Below are 27,814 nucleotides of genomic sequence, written 5' to 3'. Positions count from 1 at the left end.
TGTAAATACCCATAAAAACCATCATCACAGTCAAGATAATGAATAAATCCATCACCCCAAAAGTTACTTTCTACCCCATTGTAAAGCATCCTTCCACTCCATTCCCCTAGTCCCCAGACAATGGCTAATCTGCTTTTAGTCACTACAAAATAATTTGGATTTTCTATAATTTTTATAAATGGAATCAAACTGTATGTACTCTTCATTTTGTCTGTCTTCTTTCATTCAGTATAATTATCTTGAGATTTATCCATATTGTAGCATGTATCAATAGTTCATTCCTTTTTATTACTGAGTAGTATCTATTGTGTGGATACCACAGCTTGTTTATCCATTTACCGTAATGTTGATGGACATCAGGTTGTTTCCAGTTTTTGGCTATTACAAATAAAGCTACTATATGCATTCATGGACAAGTCTTTTTATGAACATTTTTCATTGAAACGTATAGATCATATGGTATGATCTATGTTTAACTCTCTTAAAAACTGCCGAGTATTTTTCAAAGCAGTCATACCATTTTATACTCCCACTAGAAGTGTATGAGAGTTCCAGTTGTTCCACATCTGTGACAATACTTGTTATGGTTTGTGTTTTTAATTTTAGCCATTCTAATAGGTGTGTAGTGATATCTCATTGTGCTTTTAATTTGTTTTTCCCTACTGACTGAAGATGTTGAGCATCTTTTCACATGCTAATTTACCATCTGGATGTCTTCTTTGGCGAAGTGTTCATTCATATTTTTTCCTGTTTCTTTACTGGGTTGTTTCCATATTAGTGAGTGTTGGAAGTTCTTTATGTGTTCTAGATACATGTCCTTTATCAGATATATGATTTGCAAATATTTTCTCCCACTGTGTGGCTTGTCTTTTCATTTGCTTAAGAATGTCTTTCAAAGAGTGGAAGTTTTTAATTTTGATGAGGTTTAATTTGTTAATGTATTATGTATGGATAGTGATTTTAATGTTATATCTAAGAAATCATTTCCTAATCTAATGTCAGAAAGGTTTTTTTCCTGTCTTCCAGAAGTTTTATGGTTTTAGGGTTTACATTTAGATCTATGATATATTTTGAGTTGATTTTTTTTAGATGGAGTGAGGTATGGATCAGATTTTCCTTTTTTTTTTTTTTTTTGGCATGTGGCTAATCTAATTGCTCCAGCACAATTTGTTGAAAGGCCATCTTTTCTTAATTAAATTACCTCTGCACCTTTGTTGAAAATGAGTTGCTTAAATGTATGTCTGTTTCTGGACTCTGTGTTCCACTGATCTGTTTGTCTGTTTCACACCAATACCACACTACCTTGATTAGTATAGCTTTATAATAAGTCTTAAAGGGAATGTTAGTTTTCCCACTTTGTTCTTTTTCAAAGTTGTTTGGCTATTTTAGGTTTTTTGTTTTTGTATTCCAGTATGAATTTTAGAATCAGCTTATCAATTTCTGAAAAAGGCCTGCAAAGATTTTGATTGGCATTGTGTTGAATAAATATACCAATTTGGGGAGAGTTGACTCCTTGACAACATTGAGTCTTCCAATCCACATACACAGTATATTTCTCCATTTATTTAAGTCTTCTTTAACTTCTCTCAGACGTTTTTTGGGTTTTTTTGGTTGTTGTTTTCTAAATTAATTATAAAATATTTTAAGTGTACATATTTGTGGGTACAGGGTATTGTTTCAATACATGCCTATATTGTACAATGATTCTCTTAGTAGATAGTGTATCCCTCACCTGAACATTTATCTCTTCTTTTTTTTTTCTCTCAGCAGTTTTTGTAGTTTTCAGTGATGCATATCTTTGACAAATTTATCCCTAAGTATTTCATATTTTTTGTGCTATTTTAAAAGATATTTGTAATCATTTTAATTTCTGATTATTTGTTGCTAGTATATAGAAATACTTATACAATAGATTTTTGTCTATCACTCTTGTATCCTGCAACCTTATTATTAGATATTAGGTATTATTGGATTATTTTTGTATTACTATAAATATTCTTGAGCTTTGTTCTGGAGTATAGTTAAGTTGCTTGAATACAGTTTGATCCTTTTGGGTCTTGCTTTTACAAAAGATTTGTTATGCAGGACCAAAGCAGTATTTAGTTTAGAGCTAATTATGCCCCAGTAATGAGGCAATGCCCCAAGGATTATGAGGTTTTCTAGTCTGGCTGGTAGGAACAGGCAGTATCCCAGGCCCTGTGTGAGCTTTACATACTGTTCCCTCAAATCCTTTTGGGTGATTCCTCAGCCTTGTGTAGTTTCCTTACATGCACACACTGATCAGTACTCTGCTGAATATACTGGAGGGGACCTTCTGTAGATCTCTGGAATTCTCCCTCTGTGCAGGTCTTCAGTACCCTGCCCTGTGAACTCTAGCTGCCTTGGTCTCCTGAGATTCTCATTTCTATCTCTTCAAATTCAGGGGATCTGCCAGGCTCCATCTAAGTTCCCTCTTTTTGCTTTGGGGCCTGGAAACTCTCAAGGCAGTAAGATGGGATAATTACAGAGCTCATCTTCTTTGCTTCCCATGTCTCAGGGATCACTGTCCTTTGTTGCCTGATGTCCAGTGCTTTATATGAAACATTATATGAAATTATCGCTTTATATATTTGTTCTGTGTTTTAGTTGTTTTAAGTGGGAAGATAAATCTGTTCTCTGTTGGCCGGAAGCTGAAGTTGACTATTTTTAAATTGTGACGTTTTATGCACAGAAAAGCACACATAATTACCTTGTAAAATATCTCTGGGGAACCAGAAATCAACCTGAATAATAATGCTAGCTCTAGCTTTCACATTTAGTTTTTGAACAAACTTTTGAATTTTTGCACAAAAGCCAAAGAGCAGTTGATATAATTTGATTACTTTGATCCCATATTTTACTGAGAGATGAAAAGAAAATATTTTTCCCTGAATAATATGTTTCTGGCTCAAATATAGTATTTTTGAAATTTTGAAAATAACATTTGATGAGAAAAAAAATTCCTTTGGAAAACATAATCTTATTTAATTGATCATATATGAGTTCTTTCCCTATCAGGTAAATTATTTTGCATGTAAATTTCATCTTTTATTTTAAACCTTACATGCTCCATTTTATACAGTTTCTTAAAGAAATCTTCCTGTTGCTTGTGAACCATAGGAACTTTTATCAGATTTTTAAGCAAGTTGTATTGTTAAGAGTCATGGAGATATTACTTAGAAAAATAACAAATATTACCCTTTTCTGTTGTCATTTTCTTCTGCCACTGCCAAGAAGTTATTCCTAGAGTAATGGCTTCAATTTGGATAATCACAAATAAACATTTATACTTTACACTTTGATCAAATCTTGCATTGGTGAGAGGGATTTTTTTCTAAGGACTCAGAAGGAATTTTGATTGTAAAAGAAAACTTTACCTGTTTGGGTAAAGGCATATGAGTTGCAGCATTGATTTTAGCAATGAAAGACAGGAAAAAACCTAAATGTCCTTCTATGGGATACTAGCTAAATAAATCATAGCATATCCATACAGTGTGTTTTAAAAGGATACACAGCTCAAACATATGCTGATACATAATGGTCTACAAGATATATTGACAAATAAAAAGAGTAGTGATGTATACATACAAGTTTGATCATACTTAGTCTATCTCTAGAGGAATGTATAGGAAACTGGTAACTGGTTGCCCCAGGGAAAGAGAATTGATGATTGGGATGGGAGGGTGAGATTTATTTTTCACTGTATACTTTTATGCTGTTTACTTTTTTTAAAGCCGTGTACATGTATTACTTTCAAACAAATCCCTGTTTTTAAAAAAGAAAACAAACTATTCTTGTTTTGACTTCTCAAATAGGAGTGATCAACACAGGAATTGCCCTATTTGTCGCCTACAGATGACTGGAGCAAATGAATCTTGGGTGGTATCAGATGCACCCACTGAAGATGATATGGCTAACTATATTCTTAACATGGCTGATGAAGCAGGCCAGCCCCATAGGCCATGACTTTGGGGTGAAGGTTTTCTGTGGCTATTAGGGGCTACAAATACTTTGGTCATAGGGGAAGAATGAAGGGGTATGGTGGCACAGACACAGAAAAATCAATTTTCCCCATCCTCTTATTTTTGCTTTTCTGACAACTTACCCATTTTGAAAATAAACGTTCCATGTCTTCCGTTTATGATATACTAAAATTTGCTACTGTTTTAGATCACGTTTTCCTATTACTTATCTGTTCTAATGTGTATTAGAACTAATTGCTCTTGAATCCTTTGCTAAGGTAATGGCAGCATTTCCAGAGACTTGTGAAACACTATTCTTTTGCAGGGCAGGAGAATTCTGGAATTTTTTTAGTTAGGTTTAAAATAAACCTTGAATGTTAAAAAGTTATAGCCATCTGAGAGAGAAAATTTTAAGTGACTAAAAATGTAGAATACATCAAAGTGCATGTTACTACTTAAAACTAGTCTTTCTACTGGAACCTAAGGAGTATGTATGCCCCCTTGTGATTAATTATTGCTCCTTTAATAATTTTTACTTGAAGTGATCCATAATTATTTCATCACTTTAGCAAAGTGTTTTACAACTACATGTTTTTTACTTTAAAGTTTTGTTGGTTTTTTTTTCTTTTTTTTGGCCAAGCTGTATAATTTGGGTGAGGCCTATAAAGTTGGGTGTGACTTTGCCTTGCAAGTGGATTTCTACCAGGGAATATTCTTGGCTGTTCTGGAAAACACAAACATCCATATGGATAACTGTTCTAAATGGCTTTTGATAATGCTTACACATCTTGGTGTTTCAGAAGGAAATTTTTCTACATCACAAATACTAAATTTTATATTTCCAAATTATGATAAGTCGTTCAGTATTGGTTTATGATGTTTAATTTCTTTACTTGAAGGCATCTTTCAGAGGTTTCAAAGTCCTCAAATTTCTTAGATTCTAAGAGAGAACAAAATAGGGAGAGGTTTTTCACCCTATGTACATAAATAACCTCTGAAAATTACAAGATAACTTGGTTTTCTTACTATTTCATTGTACTTCCTTTGAAATACCCTCAAAGAAAATAGTAATAATGAAATTATGATCTTCAGTAGCACCTCAACCATTTTTTAAAATTTTGCTTATGAAGTAAAATTTTTAACATTAACATTTCAGCAATGTAATAAAACTAGGGCCTGAAGTCTCCTTTAAAAAGTATGTTTACATTCCATGTAACTTTTCTGACCTATTATTGGTAAATTAGTATACAATTTAAGTTGCCACTTATTAATGACAGAATTTTTGGATATTAGGGTTTTAATAGGCATGCAAATATAATAAAATCCATATGAAGGAAAAATATCTGATGGAAGACAGCTTTATTTTTCCCCCCAAAAAACCGAAGATCAACATTCATGATGGGGATAACAAAGTAACAAATAGCTAAAATACTCACTACAGATGTTTGCACAAGCAGAGTACTGGGGCTCTGTCATATCAACCTGGCAATGTACTTGATGGTTGTGAGACTTTATCTGTGGTTTTCACACTGTTTCAAAAGTGGAACCTTTTTTTTTCCAAGTAAAATCTTACACAGAACCTTTACACACATGTGTGCATGCACACACACACTGCCCCACCATATAAGTCATATTTTATTAATATGTATTTCCTTATATAAACTTTATTATATACTATAATTAAATATTGTCAACCAGTAAAAATATATATTAATGCATTGGTGATATCCAATATATTAGAATTTGGCAAGTAACAAATTTGTATGATGGGAGTTGTTTTTTTAATTTTTTCAAAAAAAATTTTTTTTAATTAAATTCAAGTCAAACTTGCAGGACCCTGAATCTCTTCCATAGACTCTTAGTATTCCATTGAACATTTTTTGAAAACCTTAGGATAGATGATCCTCTGAGATCTTTTCCACCTCTAATATTTTAAGTTGTCCTTTTGGATTAGACTTGATGAGTTTAATTCAAATTGCCTAATTTGAAAACGTTTTGAAAATGAACAGAGTTGCTTTACAGATTTTTGGATCTTTCCAGGTAGAGCCAATGATTTTACCCCCCAGAATCCTTCACCTTTCAAGGAATTATTTAACAGTGAGCCCAGTGACTTGATATTGCCCAAACCTTTTTATTTTTACAGAATAAGCTCCAAGACACTAACTGATCTACTGTGAAATATAAAATGTTTTTATTAGCCTTATCAAATAAATGAGCACAGTTCTTTGCCCACTGCATTAAACTGGATGATAATTCTTTAGATGTAAATATTAGGTAAGTTCTACTGTAATAACTAATTGTAAAACTTGTAAATTTGTTTAATGGATGCAATGTACACTTATTGTATTCTGTACAGCTTTGTCTTTTTTGAATATGAAGTACTTAAATGCACTATGATAGAAAATATGTGTGCCTTCTAGGATTGTGAAATGGTTTCATGAATTTTAAAGGAATTTTTTTTATAAGTTATAAAGTTTTCCCAATCCTAACTCAATAACCAAGAGTTTACTCGTAATGCTGTAGAACTTTAGTTTGAGAAAATGAATTTGACTGTGTACTGAATTTAAAGGTTGAGAGTAATAGTATCTGCTTTATTCTTAGGACAAACTGATAAATTGTGCAATAAATAATCTTTAGCAAGTAAATTTTAGCTAATGAGTTTTTTTCTTATCATGTAATTTCACATTCTTATACACTAAATATTTATATTCTTTATAGAAGTATTTTATATTGTGCTCTAGGGGTTGTGATGTTTGTGCACTATGTTTTAAAATTTATTTCAAATTGGACTCAACTTTCTTACATCCAATATATGTCTGTGTAATATGTCTGCTTGAAAATATCTTTTGGTTCAGTGATTTTTAACATTAGGAAGTTGGATTCATTAAAAAGCAGTCGGAAGAATTTGTATTTTTAACTTTTCTTTTTTATATCTTAATCAAGCTTACTTTTTGTAGGAATAAGAAAACTACTTGGAGATAAGCAAGATCAGCTAATCACCCACATTTATGATGGGCAAAACAATGACAATATTAATATAAACAGACCTTCATTTGTTTTTATGTCTTTCTACACTATTGGACAGTAAAAATAATCGATGAAATACTCCACCCTGTGGTAGTTTGATGTTTACCTTGTAAAGTTTTTCCAAGATATAAGAATGTAATTAGATAGGTATCCTAGCATCTTAGTGCTAAGAAGAGGAAGGACATTTATAAGAGGGAGTGGCAGTTTATAATTAAATTTACTGATGCATAGTATCATCATATTATGGAGAAATATACAAATTTTGGTATCAAATGACATAAAAGCCTCCTCAGAGATATATTTTGATAATCTCGCAGCTGTTTGTAGTATTACACTGTGTCATCTATCTTTTTAATAAAAGATTTATTCTTTAGAGTTTAAGGGTGCAAAAATTTCCAAGGAACTATGTTTATCTGATTAGTGTTCCTTTTTTTGGAGTTTGTTACACTCATTCTTTATAACAGTCATAGTTCAGATGTAGAATATTTAGGTGTATCACCAAAATGTCACCTTTGGTTGTGTCTACAAATCCAGAAAAAGATGCATGTTGTTTCACAAACACAGCACTCGGAAACAAGTAAAAGAAAGCAAGAGGGATGTGCTTTTAACTCTGCTTTAATCCAAGAGGCAGCAAAGGCCTGGGAACAGGCATTGATAGATACCAACCCAGGAGCTGTGATATGTTTTCACAAGGCAGGGAGCAATGACATCGATCATTTCAACAGTACAATTTGAAGTAACACAGAATGAACTTGAGCCCTTTAGAATAGGTAACGGATAACATGCCTCAAAAACCATTCCTCTAAAAACCTGGGCCAGTACACAACTGCCTTTTATTCCAATTACGAACACAAAGGAAAGTAGGGATTTATCCCCCAAAAGGCCAGTTAAATACAAGGATGTAATCAAAGTTCAAAGTGCTATAGAAAAGGGTGTCAAAAGCTTGCAGGACAGGTAAAATCCAGCATGTGTTGGCTGAACAGACTAACATAATATCCAGAGAAAAAGAAACGAACGTGTGGCTTTTCTCATGGACTAAAGCAGGGCAGAAGTTAGAGAAAAAGATAGCAGAGGTTTGCCTTCTGGGCCTAGTGAGCTTCAGTTTGAAAATTTTGAGTTTTCCTAGTGAATGTCATCCATGTCTTAGTAAAAGATAAACTAGCAGTTAATAATATTGATAGCTTTTCATTATGCCCAGTCTTAAAGTAAAAAAACTGAAACATTGGCTTTAAATATTAACTTGAAATAGGTTTAAATTATTGAGCCACAGTCCTAACAGGCTTTAATAATTTTTTAAAAATACTTGATATAGATAAAATAACAATGAAAAACTGTACAGTACTTGCTATATTAGAGCAAATGTATACAAATGGGGTCGTTTCAAAAATAATGAATCCTTAGGTTAACGATGAATTTTCATTCAATTTCATAACTAGCTATGAGATAGCATATATATTTGCCTAGTAAAAGACTCATTTACAGTTCCGTATGCTAAGTTGACCGGTGGAGGGGCAATCATCCTAAAGTCACAGGACAAGACAAATAAACATGTTCACAGGCAAAACTAGAATTCTAACTTTATACTGATTCAGAAGGATGTCCTGTAGTCTGAATTTGCCCACAGATATAGATAAGGAAGGTCCTTGAGTAGCTTGTTGAGTACTAGGAGCACATATCCTTAAAACGTTGCCAACAGAGAAATTCACTTAATTGTTCAGTATGCATTTACTGAGCACCTACTACATACCAGGCACTAGTAACACAGATGAAGACTACACTGGTAAAGCTTAAATTCAGATTGGTCTTAAAAAATGACTTCTACCTGGCCCCTGGGACCACTATATCTTCTGAAGAAGTCTTCATGTTAATAAGGGAGAGATTTTGTCTTAAAAAAATAATGCACCTGGTTACGATGATTAAAAAAAAAAAAATTAACATTTGTGAGGCTTATTGGAATAGTGGTGAAAGGACTGGGTTAGGAATAAGGAAAACTAGCTCTTGTCCTATTATTTATTAGGTGTGTGACCTTAAGCAAATTTGACTTCTCTGGTCCTAACTCTTCCTGGGTAAAATGTTAATTCGGCTACAATTATAGAATATTAGAGCCAACAACAGAGATCATCTAGTGCTGTGCTTTTCAAAGTCCTTACTTCAAATGAAAATATGTAGCAGCTCCAATGTAAAATTTACAAAAGGAGAGTCACTTTGACAGTCTCCAGAATCTCACTCACGCCCTTCCCTCCACCACTGTGAAGTGGTCCACAAGGAGGATTCACAGAACACCCTTTGAAAACCACTCATCTAGTCCAAACCCTCACTTTCTAGAGAAGGAAACCAAGATTCAGAATAGGAGTGACCGGTTTAATGAGTACATTTGACTTCCCAACTAGAAAAGAGGGAGGGAAGCTGAATAAAACAGTTCAAGAATTTCATAAAAAATGTAAATTGTCAAGAAAGGATTTTCAATTTTAATTTTCTCAAAGTAGCCCCTTTATGAAAGGGAGCTTCAAAACTGATTTTAAGGCAACCAGTCAGCCAGAGGCTGAAATGAACAACTACCAGTTAGCCTGCAGGGCCTACAGAGAGGAGCGTGGCAGAAACCACACAGACCTCATGTCACTTGGCATTTGAACATGGAAGATCCTGGCCCCAACAATTCAAGTACTGGGGGTTTCAAGAGAAATATTTGTAAAATTAGGAATAAGAACAGACAAGTGCCTAGCTCCCAGGTCCCCAAGGAGAAGTCACCATCTATTATGCAGAAATATTAACAGAAGTGGGCATGTTAGATCTTAAAGTGAACAGTGCAACCAAAATCACTAGTTTGAAATTTCTTCAGAGGATCCTCTTCACAGAGGAAAGTCCTAGTTTGGTCACTGTTAGCCACAGCAGACTTGAAATTAAACCAGAAAGTTAAAATGCATGTCAAGTGCTGAACTTATTTGATCAGGGCTGTGATCTCTTCTGATTTCATGGCATCAGACAGGAAGCTGAGCTCATTGCATAAGGTCTCGTATCGGAATGCCATCCGGATCTGAGCAACATTTGTCTTTCGAATATCATTTCCTTCATGTCCTTCTTTATAATAATTTTGTCCCAAAAACTTTTGCTTTTCCTGTGGACCAAGAGAAATACAAATGAAGCAATACACCTTAGATGTTCTTTGTATATCCATGTGGGCAGCTTTTGACATTTGCCCCAGCAAATCAGACTAGTCCCCCCCTAAAGCAGATCCTCAATCAGGACATCTCCCTATGACACTCATAAAATTCCTCCTGGCCTCTGTGTTCTTGAGGATGTCACCCTGACAACCTCAGTCATTTCCTTTATTCCTGACTATGCTTTCCTTAGAGAGGAAAGATACAACTGCGAGAGCTGCTGGGGATGGAGAAGGCAAGGTGAAGGCTTTAAGACTCTAATTACGTAGTCCCCCGAGAATTGGCAATTGCAGACTGGTGTTTCTAGGCAGGACCAATCCAAGGCACAATCCCACACAGTCTTGAGTCTTTAACTCTTTTCTGCATCTTCATCCAACAAGAGCATCCCCAAATGCAGCCTCTCCCTGTACCAGTGACATCACCCAGGGGAGGTGCTCAGGGACCTAAGATCCCATCCAGAACATGGTTCTCAGCACCGGTTCCACATCAGAATCACTTATGGAGCTTTTTTTTTTTTTTAAAAAAAAAAAAAAAAACAGATGCCCTGATGTCATCCCTAGAGTTTTTAATTCAATCTAGATACTATTCATCTATTCAAGAAATACTGAGTGCCTACTATGTGCCAGGGACTATTCTAGGGCCTCGGGATATAATGCTGAACAAGTCTGCTCTAACAGCCTACATTCTAGAGGGAAGGACAGTAAAACACAAAACTACATACATATTACACTACCAGTAGTAATAAATGTTATGAAGAAAAACATTAAGGGGATAGAGAATGATAGCAAGCATGTGGCTATTTTAGATGGGTGGCCAGGGAAGGCCTCCAAGGAGGTGACACTGAGTTGAAGTCTGAAAAAGGTGAGGGAGCAGCCATGAAAATTTAGCGCAGGATTGTCTCCCAGAGCCTGGGTCAGTGTGCCAGAGAACCTGCTTGTTCTGTTTGTCACAGATCTCCAATGCCAAGAAGGCACCTGGCACACACTAGGCATTCATTGCCCATTTATTGAAAGGACAGGAGGGACAGAGGCGGCACCATCCCACACTGTACCTGATGTGAGAGGCCGCTCTGCAGCACGCTGTTCCTGGCGATCTCGCACAGGTCACACGTGCTCAGCTTCCACACTTGAGCTGCAATGGCATATTCTTCCATAAGTGCTTCCTAGATCCCGCCCCCAAAAGTACATGGATTAGATGGGAGGAGAGCCATGTCAGTGCCTCACATATTTCATCATTGCAGACCTGACTTTTCTTTACTAACTGGCACCTGGATCATCAAACAACATCATGCCTTAAATTCCAAACTCCTAAGATCTTTTTTGTGTATAATCACAGGTTACCAAACAGAAATATATAAAAGAACACCTGAACGCTTACTTATTTGCTGACCAGCACCAAGAGCCTGTCACGTTCACAGCCCTGTGCCAGTCATCAGAGATGCCAGGCTCCGCTCTCCCATGACAACCCCTCTAGTCATGCCTTTTTTAGTACCTGCTCTCTAGCTTTGCTTTTTATTTCACACACCATTTTCTTAAGATTGTCCAAAAGTAAAAGTTAATATGAGTAAAATACTAACAGCAGAGATGGAACGTTAAGTAAGAATGAGAAATGATTACAGTATAAGCAGTGAGCTAGTGTAATCCCAAAATGATCTGGGTTTGAGCTATGGTTCTACTTATCCTCTAGGAGGTGAGATGTCTTCCATTCATCACCAGCCCTTCCAGGACCTCTCCCCCACCCTTCTGCCTCTGTATGCTAGAGCAGTCGTTCTCCAAGTGTCGTCCAAGGACTTCTGGACATTCTCAAGACCTTTTGAAAGGTCTTCCCTTTTCTAGTGTGTCTTTGTGAGACAATATTTTCTTCACACACTTTGATGAAAACAACAATTGAAGAAGCAGATATGAGAATTCTATTAAGTAAAACATTAAAGAAATTTAGAAAAGGGTAAAATATGCCACTTCTCGTTTTTGTTTTGTTTTGGGAAATAGTTATTTTCCAGGAAAACTTCTATTTATGTAACATTTAATAGATTTACTAATGATATTTTTAAATGAGTTAATATTTTTAAATTTCTCATTAGTTTGTAACACAGTAAATATATAGATATTACCCACATAAACAACAGCTCTTCGTGTGCCTTAATTCTTAAGACTATGAAGGAGCCCGAGACCAAAAGGTTGGAGAACCTCTGTCCTAGAAGACTGGTGTTGCTGTGTTTGCTCATCGGTGGCTGGTCTTGTCAACACCATCAAAATGTGCTAGGTACACTTGTGGCTGGTTCTGCACATGACATCACCTTTCCCTTCCTCTTTTCCCCGAGATTCAAAGTGTAATAATAGCATTAATAAAAAAAGGTAGCTAATATTTTGGATACATATGCTGACACTGTATTAGACCTTTGGATCATCATCTTAATGAATCTCACAGTAAGGTAGCAGTAGAGACGGTTTTATTCCCATTTTACAGATGAAGAGAAATATGATACGGAGAGGTCTAATAACTTTACCAGGGTCTCAGAGCTAGTAAATGTCAAAAAGGGAAAATAGAGAAAAGCAAAAGATACTCAATTGTGCCTTCAAGAGCTCTAGAGCCCCATAGAGAGGGCTCCTGGAAGAACACTGGTCCTTCACTAGTGTCTTGCCTCCTGTCTTCACAAACCCTTCCCCAAAAGCAGTATTGAGCCAGGGGCTCAGGTCCCTGCAATGGGAGGACAGGCTAGGACCGATGCCTGCTGGGGCACCACTGCCCTTCCCCCAACGTCCTCACCTTTGTGTAGTGGAACTGCATGGGGTCATCGGTGGAGAGAGAAACATGCAGTCCCTTGTGCAGGAATTCCCTCAGAGGGTTCTTGGAATATTCAAGGAACAGACTGTTGTTGCTAAGAGGAGACATGGCAATGGGGATCTGAGCAAGGTAGTAGAGATACTGCAATACCGGACTCTGCAAAAGAACCACCAAACTCATATGTGACAGGTGCCAGAGAGCGGAGGGGGAGAAAGGGGAGGGGGGAGGGAGGAAGAAAGGGACAGAAGAAACACTCATCAGTGGAAACCAGGTCTGAACAGTGTCCGTGCAAGATCCCAACCGAGCCCAAGTTCCCCAAAGCCAGAACAACCAGACCCCTCTCTCCTTCCCGACCTATGTGTTCATCTTGTCCCGACATCATATGCCCAGCCCTGCCTGGCAACTGCCTTCTTGCCCACTATTGCAAGTGCTTACTCTTGGCTCCAGACTGGGGGCAAAGCTCTGGGCAGCTGACCCCAATCTGTATCTTCAGCTCCCCTCCCCCAGGCAGCAACCCCAGTCAGTAAGTCCAGGAGATGTCTGCTTTTATTGCTTTTTTGTTACTTTGACTGAAAACATTCAGATTGAGCCTATAAATGCTCCAGCTCCTGGAGATGAGCCCTGAGGGACTGGAGGGGGAGACCTGACCAGGCTAGAATGGTTTTCTGGTGTAGCACCTGCCCCACACAGAAATGTGACCTGTGTTAGACCTCGCCAGGACCGTAACAGGGGAGCATTTTGAGCAAGCATTGTTCCCAAGGAAGTGATCCAAATAAGAAGACTATGCACAGAGTTCATGGCAGCATTATTTACTGGTGTAAAAAAGTTGGATGGACTCCTGTGTCCAACAACTGGAAACTGGTTGAGTCAATCACAGACCAAGTGGCAGACTGTTTGTCCAACAGCCTTTAAAATAAGGAGCATAGATATTACGTTGCAACACCAAGAAATGCTTTTTACACAATGTTAAGGGACAAGGCAGGAACCAAAATTCTGTGTTCATTATAATAAGCATGTTAAAAATATGCTCTGGAAAAAAGATAGAAATTGTAAATACTAAAAAGCTCATAATGGCTTTTTCTATTAAAGTAATAGCAATAAGGGTTGGTGGGGGGTTTTATATTTTTTCATTTTTTGGAAAATAAATTGTGATGAGTTTGATTAACTTTCATAAGTAAAAATGAGACCAAGATAACCACAGCCCAGCCCAGAAAAAGGCCCCAGCCTTCTGGCATCTCGGGCCAGAGCCTCCCAGGAGGCAAGAGAAGCCCAGGTCAGGACAGTCACTGCAGGGCAGGCTCCCCTGAGTGGCCTGGTTACCTTCTTGAGGAGCAGCCCATGGGAAATGTTGTCGGCAGTTAGGAAAGCAGACACCAGGTGGGTGATGGAGCCAGCCTCCCCACAGTGAGGCCGGAACAGGAACGTGCTCAGGCCTCGCTCCCTGTAGGAGAAGGGAGGCCCTGAATCAGGAAGGACCCCGGGACCCCTGGTTTGCTCTTCCTGGTGCACCCCTAGCTCAGGGCCTACTCCAGGGGGTATAGTAACCTATGGCAGCTGTGCTGCCCAATGCACCCTGGAAACTACTCCTCCTATGATGGGTAGGTCCTATAATGGGACCCAGGCCCAAGAGCCTCTCAGAACCAAGAGACATCATCTCTGGGGGAGCAGAGAGAGGACTCAGTGGTAGAAAGAGGACCTGCCCTTTCCTCCATCCATTCCTCCACCCGTTCTTCCCATGTCCACAGACATCCAGAGCAGGAAAGGTCATGAGAAACCATCCAGTCTAACCTCTTTGTTATAAAAATGGGCAAACCAAGGCCCAGAGAGTAAAGTCTATATTCAAAGCCACTAAGCGGTGGCAAAGCTAGAACTAGAACCCTCGTCTCCAAAAGCTCAGCCCAGGACTACCTCCAGCCCACCAGGCCATCGTCTTCCATCACAGCCCCATTCGAAACCTCCACACATACAAACTAGCACTGGCCTAGGCTGAGTTAGTGAGGCCCAGGGCCCAGCAGGGGCAGGTGGATGCAAGACTTGTAAGGAGGGCAACGTCTCAGTGTCCTGCTGCCCTGGGCATCCAACTCCTGCCCAGGTGGGCCTCTGTGTGTGTTTGTGTTTGTGTGTGTGTACTGGTGCATGGACAACCATCCATGAGGGCATGCATGGAGTTAGTCTGTTTTGTTCCCTATCATATGTCCAGTGCCCAGGACAGTGCCTTTCGCATCGCAGGTGCCATCATCTGCAGAGAGCATATATGCACATGTGAACGTTGTTGGTATGGTGGTAAGTGAAGAAGCGTGTGTGTTGGCATGTCCTATGTTTCTGTCATCTCAGAGCTGTTCAGATACACATGGAGGTGTGTGTTGGTTAGTATGTGTGTACACGTGTGGTGTGTGGCTGCATTGCATATCTGATACATGTCTGCAATGGCATTACGTGTGGTGGGCATGCTGCATGTGTGTGCCACCATGTAGACACATGCCTCGTGTAGTATGCTGGGAAGTATCTGTGTGTTTTGTGGCATGTGGGCACATGGACAGGTGCATTGGTTCAAGTGCACATAGACACATGGATCACCTGTGTGTGTGCACTGGCACCTAGACGCAAGCGCGTGCAAGGGCTGACCTCACCCACCTGCGGAGGTTGTTCAGCACCATGATGTTGGCATACATGTAGTACAGGTAGTAGCTGTAGGGCGGGTTCTGCTCGCTGGTCCAGATGTCTGGACTGGGGCTCTTGTCTGAGAACATGTGGTCGCTATGCTTGGACTCATCATCCACGCTGTCAAACCCCGTCACCTGAACAGGAGGAGGGGTCCTGAGCATCAAGCCAAGGCAGGACGGGCCAGGAACCAGGCTCGGCTCAGCTTCCCAGGGCTCAGAGCTGAACTGCCAAAGGCCTGAGAGTCTAGGCTTCTCGGGTTCACATCTCAGATGGGGACCCTGCGGCCTGGGTGTGACCATATTCCTCCCAAGGATGGAGAATGGGTACAATGCCACAGTCTGCCCCTACAGGGCTTCCAAAGGTACCAGACTACAGAGTGCTAAGGCCCTGTGTGGCAGTAGTTACAGTGGGAGAAATTCAGGCCAGGCCACGGGAAGAATGAGGTAGCTACACCACCGCCCATCCCTCTGCTGTGCCATCAGCACCAGTGACAAGCTGTGAGGGGAAGGGAACCTATTGTATATTGCATCAGCTCATTTAATATGACCAGTGAGGGAGGGATTGGCTGAGGAAACCAGGGCCAATGCAACTGATGGAGTTGCCCCGGAGACTGTTGTGCTGAGACCACGTGGGCTCCAGGGCTGGACTCGTCTGGGGCTGTGGGCGGAGAACAGCCCAGGGCATGCTCAGGTGTGGCTTGGAGAAAGCAGCCCACCACCTCACTAACAGACCCAGGTGGCCTGGGCAGGCTGAGCTGTGGTTCCTGGGAGGCAGTTCTGCTCCCCAACCCCCACTGGGAATTGCCCTCTGAGCTGGGTCAGAGGGGCCTCAGGAAACCCCCATCCTGCCTCTGCAGTTATACCTCAGCGGGGTCCCACCTATGGCCAAAGAAAGGGAAAAGAGAGGAAGGCAGGGGACCCATCTGGGCCTCCAGCACCTGCTGGCTGATCCCAGAGGTCAAGCCCAGAGCAAGGATGTAGCTGTGGAGGACATGGGCTACCAGCCAGCACAGGTGGGGGGTTGCTAACAGGTCCCTCTTTTCACTCAGTGGTGCTTCAGGAAGGGGCTCTGAATACCAGACAGGAGGAAAAAAGACCGTTCAGCTCACTCCACAATGGCCCAAACGGGGGTGGCCAGCCCAGGCCCCAGCCAGGTCTTCCAGCCTCTCCCGTTCCTACCTGGGCAGTAGGGACCCAGCAGAGCAAGGCACCATGAGGATCTTGGCCAGAATCTTCTTCCCTGTCACAGAGCCCTGTGTGTCAAAGGAAATGACAGGCTCCCCGATACAACTCTAAGCATGCCCTGGATGGGGGGACCAAGGGAGGACCTCGAGCTCTGCTCTGTGCTCACTAATCCCACTCTTCATCTGAACTTTCTGGGGCCTGGCATGGGGATAATGTCGGCCCCTCTCCAAGCTCTATTTAACTGATGCAGGGCCTCACAACTGCATCTCCCATGGTCTCAGGCACAAAAGGTGTCCAAACCCCAACTCCTCCTCCTCCTCCTCCTCCTCCCCAGCCTGCTTCTCCCCCACTGTTGGCAGCGGCCTCTGAAGGGTGCCGCCCACACTCCTGCAAAGCCAGGCACCTGGGAGGCATCCTGGACTCCCCTTTCTTGCTCTCCTGCAGTCTTTGCCCAGGTCCCATCAAGTCTACACCCAGAGTGCTGCCCGGCCTGGGCAGTTGCCATACAACTCCCTTTTCCTCCTGGGAGGCAATACAGAACAGGGGTTTAGGGCCCATGCTCTGCAGTCAGGCTGCCTGGCACGAATTCCAGCTCTGCTACTTTTTAGGTCTATGATCAGAGTGTTTTAATCTCCTCCTATGTAAACTGGAGCTAGCTGCTTCTGAGGGCTGCTGTGAGGATTTTGTGAGAAAATCATGGAGAGCACTCAACACAGTGTCTAATACACAGCAACACAGAATTCCACTGCTTGTTACTAACAACGCAACAGCGATGACGCTGGGGGCTTGGGGGCTGAAGTGAGGCCAAGTTGACCAGGCCAGGCAGCAGCACTCAACAGATGTGGCCATTACCATGGGCACAAGCTCCCGCCATGTCTCCATGGTTGGAACAGGCCCCTGACTCTTCTCTGTCCCTTCTCCCACCTCCAGCTACCACCAGTTCCAGGCCATTCTCCACACATCAGCCAGAATGGCATTTGTCTAAAACACAAATTCAAAGATGCCCTCAGCTGGTCCAAACACTTTCCGGGCAGCCCCCTACAAACACACAGACTCAATCATCCCTTCTCCGTGCCCCAGCCCCTGGCTCCTCTCTACCCCTCCCTGTCAGAACCCCCCATCACCCACCCAACTTGCTTCCCACTGTCTGCAGCCCCTTCTGGGCATCCAGAGGGAGGGACCGGATCCCACCCCCTCAGTCCCTTCCTGGTTAAGTCTCTCCCCCATCCCCTCTCTCCTTCTCCCACGACCAACCAAATATGGAAGAGAAATATATCTGTAGGGTTTGTTGGACTTAACCAAACATGGTGTGAGGACCTTTGTTTCTAGGTAAAAGCAGGAGAGTTGAAATGTCCACATTTCTAAAGAAGACCTGACGTTGCAGCTCAGTGCTGCTTGGGACAGGATCTGGTCTTGCCACCCCTACCTGGCCAGGAGCTGACGCCTCAGTCTTAGCCCACTGCTGCCCTTCCCTGCTGGGGCACAGCCTCCCCCCAGAACCCCACCACCACCACCAGGCCCCTTAGGAGAAGCAGACTTCCCCTCCCTGAGGGAGGCTCCCTTAATTTAGAAATTCAGCTTCTTGGGGCTGGCAACCCCATGCCTGGGGCACATAGCCAGGATCTGAGAAGGGGAGCTCTGGGAGGGGCAAGGAGGACCTGACCCAACCACGTACAACCCGCTACCACCCACTGCCACTATAAGCCTCGCCCGGGGTGCCCCCACACTTACATATTTTAGGAAGAGGTGAAGCTCTCGATGATCTTGGGGGTTGATAGTGGCCTGGAAAAGGGGCAGAAAGATGTTCTCCAGCATCTTCCCAAAGTTCGGCAGCAGCTTCTTTGCCCTAAATATGTCACTGGGGGATAGCAAAGACCTGCTTATTAGGTGGACCCAACAGCCCCCGTGACCTGACAGTGATCACCCCGGTCACTTCCTCAGGCTGCCTCCGTCCCCATTAAACACCAGAGTAGAGTTGGACGTGGCCTGAACATGGATCCTTCCTTCCTTCTCCACTCCCAGCAAGTTCTGCAAGACTAGGCATTAGTTTGCAAACTCAACACCTACCCATGCCCATCAGAGCACTTTCTCGAGCCAGAGACCATTCCAGGAGTGGGGAGGCAGATTCAGGCAACCAAGGATCGAGAGATGAGTCCTCAGACGTCCCAGTGATCCAAATTCCCTGCCACTCAGCTTAGTTCCCCTAAACCACACACCCAGTCCGTCCCGGAGCTATGGCCCACATGGGCCAGTCACCTAGAGAGGACACGGTGGTCTAAGTGATGTCCAGGGAGAGGGCCAGCAGTGCAGGCCACTACCAGGTGGCCTCATAGCCCAGGGCTCACCCAAAAGACAATCCATCCTCAACCCTCAGTGAGAAGAAGGCAGGGTGGTAGCTCCCCCAATGCCTTTACATGTGTATATTTTTCGAAGAACAAGAGTTTAAGTGTCACAAGGCAAGGACACCTTTGGCAACCACTCCTTCCTGTGGAGAAATCCCTGGAGAGGACAAGCCTAAGCTGGCACCAGAAGAGGTCCCACCCCTCGGCAGTTCGGACTCAGCAGCCCACTCAGGACAGGCTGTCATCTCCAGAGCGCCTGGGGCAGAGAGCAGGCACCTCACTTACTAGATCCGGGGCACCTGGATGATCCAGCGCATGTTGGGTGAGTAGACCTTGTGCTGAATGAACCAGCGGGCCAGGTTGGGCCACTCCTCGGGACTGCGGCCGTAGATGGACAGTCGTGGCTCTGAGTACTGGTACTTGCTCTCCTCCAGCTCCCGGGCCACCTCCTGGCACAAGAAGAACTCGGGTCAGCCCAAGAGCATCCCAGCTACACAGGAGACCCTGCACCCAGCTCTCCATCACCAGCTGGGTCCTGCAGCTCCGTCGGCACCTGCTCCCAGGCAGGGAAGGCCAAAAGGCCGATGTGATGCCAGTGCTGCCTGCTGCCGTGTGAGCACTTACCAGCTCCACTTCAGCAGAGGCTCCTCCCTGGGAGGGAAGGCCTTGGGTCTGCACCATCAGCTGCAGAAGCAGGCCAGGCAGCAGAAGCGTCTCCACAAGGAGCTAACCTGCACCCAGCCAAGTTCAGGCTGCAGAGAGACAGCACAGCGAGCCTGGATGCTGTGAGCTCTGCTGGGCTGGATACGCTCCCCTCCTCTTCCCGGCAGTCAGCACATGTAGCACCGGCCTGCCTGTGCTCAGGAGCAGGCGGCCAAGGCCAGAGCACCTGGGCACCTCAGCCCCTGCCTGCGCTGGATGGTGGATAGAGGGGGACTCAGGGAGGGGAAGGGGGTGCCTGAAGGCAGATGCTGTCAGGTATCTGAGGAAGCCTTGGGGAACCTGAGGGCTCACTCACCTTGACCATCCGAGCAAAGTACTCTCCTCCCAGGTAGTTTTCAGTTTTCAAATACAGGTCACGCAGCTCGCTGGCCCCCACAGGGTTGTACTTGGAGTTGAACTTGTCAAAGCGATGGAATGTCTGCCGACCCTGGGGAAGGAGCCCACCAGCCAGGTCAGCACATTGTTCTGCAGCCGCCACACACATTCCCCTCTGCAGACTTTCACAAGGTGGCCTTATGTGTGGCCACACTGAAAGAGGTCTTCTATGTCATTTCTGGCATGAAATCTTAGAAATTCCTGAGGCCCAGGACCACGTTTCCTCACTTGGTCAGCCACTTGGTCAGCCACAGGGTCAGCCACAGGGTCCTGAGGTGAGGCCCTCTGTGAAGGCGTAGCCAGGGCCTTGTGCTCCGAGTGACCACAGCTAGGACCATGGCAGGCTCAGAGGACACTAGACTATTGAACAGTTGGTAATGAAGTGCTCACTATCACTACTCAGACTTTGTAAAGCATGTTTCCTACATTATATCATTTAGTGTTTTGTCTGTTTTCTTAACAAAGATTTTTTATTGTGGTAAAACATACATAACACAAGATTTACCATCTTAACCATTTTTAAGTGGACAGTTCAGTGGCATTAAGTACCTTCACAGTGTTGTGCGGCCATCACCACCTATCTCCAGAACTTTCTCATCCCAACTGAAACTCGTGTTCATTAAACACTAACTCTCCAGTCCTTCCTCTCCTCCGCCCCTGGTACCCTCTCTTCTCCTTTCTTTCTCTCTCTCTCTCTCTTTTTTTTTTTCTGGTATGTATTTATTTTTATTGTAACAAAGTTGATTGTGCATATCTGTGGGGTACACAGTTGAACATCAATATCCGTGTGCAATATGTGATGCTCACATGCTCCTTTCTTTCTCGATGAATTTGCCTATTCGAGGTACCTCATGTAAGTGGAATCATACAATATTTGTCCTTTTGTATCTGGCTTCTTTGATTTGATGATGTGTTCAGGGTTCATCCATGTTGCAGCATGTATCAGTACTTCATTCTTCTTTGTGGGTGAATAATATGAGGGGTGTTCAAAAAGTTTCCGGAAGGATCTGTATTATCTTTTAATTCCATTTTTCCATGAACTTTTTGAAGTGCCCTCGTATTCCATTGTGTGTATATAACACATTTTGTTTACCCCTTCATCTGTTGATGGACACTCGAGTTGTTTCTCCCTTTTGGCTATTGTGAAGAATGCTGCTTTGAAGATTGATGTGCAGGTATTGGTTCCAGTCCCTGCTTTCAGCTCTTTTGGGTATCTACTTAGGAGTGGCATTGCTGGTACATATGATAATTCTAGTTAAAAAGTTATAATTCTATAACTTTTTTGTGGAACTGCCATACTATTTTCCACAGCAGTTGCACCATGATTTAGGGTTTTAATAACTTTGTAAAACTAACGAGGCAGTCACTATTCTACAGACAAGGCGATAAAAGCGTAAGTGAGTTGCCGAAGGGTACACCACTCCTAAGTGGAAGAAGTGGGATTAGAATGTGGACCTGCCTGACCCCAAGCCCCACACTCTTTTCCTCTGTCCCACAGCTGCTCCTAGCCCTGTTTTCCTCTGAGGCCACATTACTTCTCACGGTCTCTATGACTAGAAGAGAAAGAGCTGCTTCCACAGCCAGCCTCTCTCCAAGCACAGTCATGGCAGCTTTCCCTGGTGCTGAGTCCCCAGCCAGGACTGGGGCAGAAGCCCACTCACCGCATGGACGTCCAGCGAATCCACAGTGAGGTCGTAGGGGTCCATGTGCAGGCTGTCGAACACCTGCCGCAGGGTGATCTTCCGGCCCCGCTTCACGGCCACGGTGCGGTCCGGCTCCGTCTGGTACGTGTGCTTGATGAAGCGCAGCAAGTGCTTCTGGTTCATGCAGGCCGCCGCGTGGATGTGCGTGTCCACCTGGAACACAGCGCCCACCACCAGCCCGTGAGCCGGGCCACCTCCCCTGGCAACACAAGTTAGGACATCCAGCCCTCAGTGTGGAGCACAGAGCCTCAGCACCTATAGGCCATGAAGGCAGCCCCTACCAATGCCTCCTGATCCCCCTTCTCCATTTCTCCTCTAGACTTTGGAACTGGTGTCCCTTCCCTTTAGCCTTGCTGCCCAATCTACCTCCTTACAGCAACAAGAGATCTTTCCAAAGTGTAGACTGGATCAGGCCACTGCCCTAACAAACTATCGATGGCCCCCAACACCCTCAGGATAAAGCCTGAGCACCTCAGCCTGGGATCCAAGGCTTACACCAAGCCTTAAGTCCCATCTCGCCACTGCCCCATGCTACGCTCCAGCCATGACGACCACTCACCGGTGCTCAAGGCACCGGGCTATTCCGCACCACATCACTTTGCCCATGCGCTCCCTCAGCCTGGGAGGCCCTCCTTCCTCCTTCCTCCCCACCAATCCCAAACACCTGGAAATTTCCCATGGCCTCCTCCATTTGGAAGCCAATCCTGATCCCCCAAGCACACGTGATCACTCTTTCCCTTGCCCAACTGAGAAACCTCACACAGACACTCACTCCCATTGCTCTGTATGTCCTCAAGATCCACTCTGATATTTCTCTATCTACTCCTTAATTAGACCAGGAGCTCATTCAGGACAGGGACCACGTCTGACACATCTAAGCCTCCAGCACCTACCTCAGGGCCTGGCATGAAGTATTAGTTGATTCAATGGATGGATGAGTGAACAAATGAACAGGTGTGATAGATTCTAACAGTTTCATTGATATCCACATCCTCATGTAACCCTGAGGACCCACCAAATTCCCCACAAAATCCCACTCTTCCCAGTGACCTCTCTTGGAACCTCCAGAACGTTCCCAGAGAAAACCTGCTAGTGGAGGTGAATGAAGAGGGAAGGCACCAGAGGAGAGGCCAGCCACCCCCACACCCTTCCTGGGCTAGTTAGACTTCATCCAAACCCCAAGGAGAAGCAGCTCTCCTGACCCTAAGCCCATATGTAGACTCAGGCTGTAGGACTTATGGACAGAGATCTCAGTAAAGAGCAGAAGTACACAGGGGGCTTAGATTTCATCCCACATTCCACGGAAAGGCAGTTTGTTTGCAGAAAATACTAAGAAGGAGCCCATCAGAGTCTCAAAACACCTCATGGGATTTCTCACATCTTCTGTATTGTGCTAAGGTCCTGTGACAACAAACTGTCCCCTTGCCCCTGTGGTCTCTTCTTTCAACCTCCTGAATCAGCTTATGCTTACTACCAGACCGCTCAATATTGGAATTTCTTTGGGCCTGGTCCTGGGGCCTCTTATCCTCTCACTATATACTCTTTCCAAATGTGATCTGATCCATTTCTGTGCCTTTAATTACCTTCTTTATACCAATTCCCAAATTTATATCACCAGCCAAAAGCTCCAGAATTATACGTACAACTGCCTACGTGACATCTCCACTTGCATAACTCAAAGGCAGTTCAAATATAATATATCCAAAAATGGATTCTCCATCTCTGGCCCCAGCCCAAACCTTATAGTCTCCCAGGTTACTGAATCCCAGAAAATGCTATGTCCTGCACCCTGCTGTTCACGCTGAAAAACTGGAAATCATCCCTGACCTTCCCCTCTCCCCTACCTCAATACCCTGACCCTCAGGGTCAGTCTCATCAGTTCTACCCTCCAAATAGATCCGAAATCCATACAGCGCTCTACGAGCTCACTGCCAACACGCGAGTCTGCACCTGCCTGCTCTCACCCCAGAATTCACAGTGAACTCCTCACTGGTCTTTCCACTTTTCCTGTTACTCTAGTTCAATCCATTCCCCACACACAGAAGCTGGAATGGATTTTTTAAATGCAAATGGATTCTGTTACTAAATACTCTTCACTAATATTAGGACGAGGGCCCTGTTAATATCAACTGGCCCTTCCCCATCTCCCCACCTCCTCATCCCCACTTTCCCTTTTCTCTGTGCTCCACTCATAGGACGGCCACCAGCCCTAAAGAAACGGAGGCCTGGCTAAGCTGAGGGATGGCCTGAAGTCGCTGTGAGCATCCCAAATCCCCTTCCATGGGCCTACAGGGGTCCGCAGAGAGGGAGACAGCAGCCTCACAGCCCAGGGTGCTAGCAACCACAGACTGTACTCTGGAGTTACTGCTGTGGCCGCCTGGGCACTCTGGCAGGGCTAGGGAGAGAAGGCGGCTGACCTCAGGGCAGGGAATGCTGTCCACAGCTGGCCAGGCATCTCCAAGTCATGCCAAGCCAGATATTTGATCTGTTGGGCCTCTGTGAGCATCACACCAGCCAGCCCCTGTCATGGCCCACATCACTCACTCATCGGGGTCCTTCCTGCCACTCCTGTAAGAAAGACAGACCACTGGACATCTGAGACATGAAACAATTCAAAGCACCAAAAACTAAATCATCACCCAAAGCACAGTGTAAAGCCTCAGGCACCTCAGGGACAGGGCTGGGCTCGTGTGGGATGCACAAGAGAAGGACAGCCTGGCTTAGCTCAGCTGGACATGGCGTGGTTCAACTACCTCAGCATGACTCGGCACATACTGGGCTGTCAGGTTGTGTCCTCCAGCTGACCAGTGACACACCACAGGGGGTTCAGCTGCCCTTACCCCCACGAGTCACAAGATAAAGGATGAAAACAACTGGACAATCCAGGAAGCACCCAATCCAAACGTCAGATTCTCAAAAGTGATTATTTTAGGAACAAGTGAAAGAGGCTGTCACTGGCTGCCCGTGTTTTCAATTCACCAGAAGAGCCAAGCACATTTCCTACTTTCACCTTAGATCCAGGTCTAAACAAATCGTAGAGTCTCCAAACAGGGCTGGCCAATACCTGGGACCTGAGCCAGCACTGCCCACTTCCACACCCAGGGCAGACAGCAATAATTGATTACGTGCTCTAAGCTTCAGGAGTAGACTCCCAGCTGGTCAAGTTTGGCACAGAAGATGAAATTTATTTGCTATCCTTAATATGATACTTAATCCAAAATGGGTAATGCCTACTTCTACCCACCTCCCAAGCAGCAAACACACTCAGCCCTTCTGCCTTAGCTCTCAGCAGAAAACAAGTGCCTCAGCTGCACAGTCCTGCTGGCTGGGCCTCGTAGTGTCATGACCCATCAGCCGTTGTGCTGATGTATCACAGACGCCACCCACACAGACCCATGCCATGCCACAGCTCCTGCCCTCAGGCCGCAGCCCTGGCCTGCCCTACGACAGGACAGTCACTTCGAAATAGGGAGGCCACCTTCCAGCCCATTCTAGATTTTAGAAGCCAGCTCTCCTCTCCACAGAAGAGGCTGTGAGGTAAGATAAAGCAGCCAGCATGTGGAAGGCAGGCCCGCCCCCTTCCCCAGGATGGGCAAGCACAAGCCTGACTCACAGCAGGCCTGGGTCCATGTTTATGGCCTGACTGGTGCCAGAGATCAGGCCACTGTGTCATAGCACAGGTGTCAAGGCCGTCTCTGTCCAGAGAGCATATTACCCCCAGACCAACAGGGAGCCAGAGGACTGGCTCTGATATGTAACCCCAGCCCTGCACCAGGACTCTGCCACATCGTGGCCAGAGAGCAGCTGGTAGGCCCAAGGACACCCCCGAGACCCTCCTGGAAACAAACCATGTCAGTCAGCACAGCCAGCACGGGCATCTTCGCCCAGGCACCAGGAAGCAGGCGGGCCTAGAGCATCATGACGCAGAGGGCTGCACGGGCAGCAAGGAGCCTCCTGGACCCCACCCGGGCACATGCTGGGCATGTGGAATAGCCGGGCAGGGCTGAGAGAAGCTCACAAAATGACTGAGGCCCCACCTGTCTGATCACCTAAGGCTCATGGAGAAAGAACAGATGGTGCCTGAAGGTGAAAATGCCAGGCTGCCCTGTAGCTGGTGTCTAATACACGACCTTTCACCTCTGCCTGGAAATCCCTAAGACACTCCCATGAGACTCTCAGAGCCCATGAGCTGAAGCCAAGTTCTCACTTTCAAGGCTCTTGGTCCCATCCACATGGGCATCCATGGTGGGGCCCTGGCATATAACAGAGGTGATCTTGGGGCCTCCCTGGAGGGGCCTTCCCTCTGCATTGCTGAGTGCTCAGGGAGGTCTGCGCTGGACTTCCCAGAGGAGCCACAGCCTCCCTTGGCCTACCCTCCCCTATCAAAGCTGACTCCAAGGAGAGGTAGTCCTTAAGAGGCCCCTGTGGACATGATGACCCACTGCAACTCAGCTCAGGATTGGCCGTGCCTCCTCCAACAAAGCCCAACCCCCACCCTTCCCCCAGGAGCTTCTCGTACCCTGGCCCACCTCTCTGCCTTCTCTGAGAAACCCAGGGGCCTTGCATGATCCAGAACCTCACTCTCCCCACGGCCCACTACCCCTCTCTCCGCCTGCACTCCAGCCACACTACTTGCAGTTACATCAGCCACTGCTTCGACTCCCTGTCCTTGCTCACGCCACTCTCTCTCCTGGCACGGGCACATACTGTTCCCTCCCCTGGGAACGCCAGCACCTCCCTGCCCCTACCCCACCCTCTGCCTGGCGAACTCCTCCTCACTCTTTAAGTCAGCTCAGTTCTGACCTCTCCCAGAAAGCCACCCCTGTCGCAACACTTATGACGCTAAAGTAACAGACTGGGAACTTCTTGTCAACAGGAAGTGACTCTTGCTCACCATCAAATGCCCATGTTAGCACTGATCCCACATCTCACTGTATGCTACTTAAGTGGAAGAAAATGGAAAAACAGGAGGCCACGGCCATCATCTAACATGCACACTTGCCCCACTGCAGCCCCTGCTGCAGCCCAGGCCAAGGCTGCTCATCCACTCAACAGGGAGAAGAGGGGCAGAGATAATGCGCATGTCAGATGCTTTCCTCTAAATACACCTGATCCCGAAGGACGCAAAACCACAAACTCCCAAGTCCAAAAACGTCTTAACAGCTTTTTCTCTCCACAAAGAATCTATTACATGCTCTACTCTAAAATAACCTGTGCACAACTTTTTTGACAGATGAACAGGCTGTGCCCCATTTTCCAAGGTAGAAAGCACATTCCAACAGATACACAAGTGGAGAAAGGTTTCCACCTAGAGTGACACCAGTACTGCGGCACAGCCCGACACAACGAGCACAGCTCACCAGTCCTCCTGCACACACGCATCATGCTCCTCTGGCAAAGGAAGGCTACCCTTAGCCAGAAGCCCTGATGTTCTCACAGGGGACTAGCCCCACACTCGCTCAGGGCACCCCACGAGCTGGGAGGGGGACCGCGTGCGGTAGCTCTGACCACTGGCTGCTAACACACCTTTCTCACGTTATAGAAGTCTCGGTGGGGGTTACTCTTCAATTCTTTGAACTCAGACATTTCATTTAACATCTCATGAAGGCTGAACTTGGATTCCAGAAAGTTCAATCGCCGGTGACAATAGGTTTTCCTGCAGGTTGGGGAGGGGGAGAAACCACAGTGGAGCAAAAGTCACATCAAGCTCTCCAGGTTGCAAACCTCTGGTGTCTGCAGCGGCCAACCCAGGCTCTGGTGGGGTGGAGCAGGGAGGGACAATGAGGTTCCAGTCTTCTACAGACCCAGCTGAACTGTCTAACCACATCCATGTACTCTACAAAGCGAGGGGAGAGTCAAGATACAGGGCAGTAC

General features: G+C 44.9%; 2 protein-coding genes across 11 annotated transcripts in view; one reads left to right on the top strand and one right to left on the bottom strand.

The window, feature by feature from the left end:
* Window positions 1-6,884, top strand: part of RNF141 (ring finger protein 141) — a 31,873-nt gene extending 24,989 nt beyond the window's left edge. The window contains exon 6 of the mRNA XM_063092698.1: window positions 3,834-6,884. Within this exon, the coding sequence (XP_062948768.1) occupies window positions 3,834-3,984 (151 nt within the window). The 3' untranslated portion in view covers window positions 3,985-6,884. The remainder of the gene's footprint in view (window positions 1-3,833) is intronic.
* A 720-nt stretch (window positions 6,885-7,604) lies between these two features.
* The window catches only part of AMPD3 (adenosine monophosphate deaminase 3), a 44,001-nt gene continuing 23,791 nt past the window's right edge, over window positions 7,605-27,814 (bottom strand). For 5 of the 10 annotated variants that reach the window (XM_063092695.1, XM_063092692.1, XM_063092689.1 and 2 more), the window contains exons 6-15: window positions 27,467-27,596; window positions 21,899-22,093; window positions 20,158-20,289; window positions 19,425-19,588; window positions 18,529-18,655; window positions 15,584-15,747; window positions 14,270-14,390; window positions 12,932-13,105; window positions 11,217-11,327; window positions 7,605-10,122 (exon numbers count right to left, since the gene is read on the bottom strand). In XM_063092695.1, the coding sequence (XP_062948765.1) occupies window positions 9,946-10,122; window positions 11,217-11,327; window positions 12,932-13,105; window positions 14,270-14,390; window positions 15,584-15,747; window positions 18,529-18,655; window positions 19,425-19,588; window positions 20,158-20,289; window positions 21,899-22,093; window positions 27,467-27,596 (1,495 nt within the window). In that variant the 3' untranslated portion in view covers window positions 7,605-9,945. Of the gene's footprint in view, window positions 10,123-11,216; window positions 11,328-12,930; window positions 13,106-14,269; window positions 14,391-15,583; window positions 15,748-18,528; window positions 18,656-19,424; window positions 19,589-20,157; window positions 20,290-21,898; window positions 22,094-27,466; window positions 27,597-27,814 lie in introns of those variants that run through there. The other 5 variants (XM_063092691.1, XM_063092696.1, XR_010023341.1 and 2 more) reach the window with 5 other exon arrangements.

The sequence above is a fragment of the Cynocephalus volans genome, chromosome 4, assembly GCF_027409185.1.
Source record: "Cynocephalus volans isolate mCynVol1 chromosome 4, mCynVol1.pri, whole genome shotgun sequence".
Classification (NCBI taxonomy): domain Eukaryota; kingdom Metazoa; phylum Chordata; class Mammalia; order Dermoptera; family Cynocephalidae; genus Cynocephalus; species Cynocephalus volans.
This window is presented reverse-complemented; position numbering and strand designations above follow the sequence as displayed.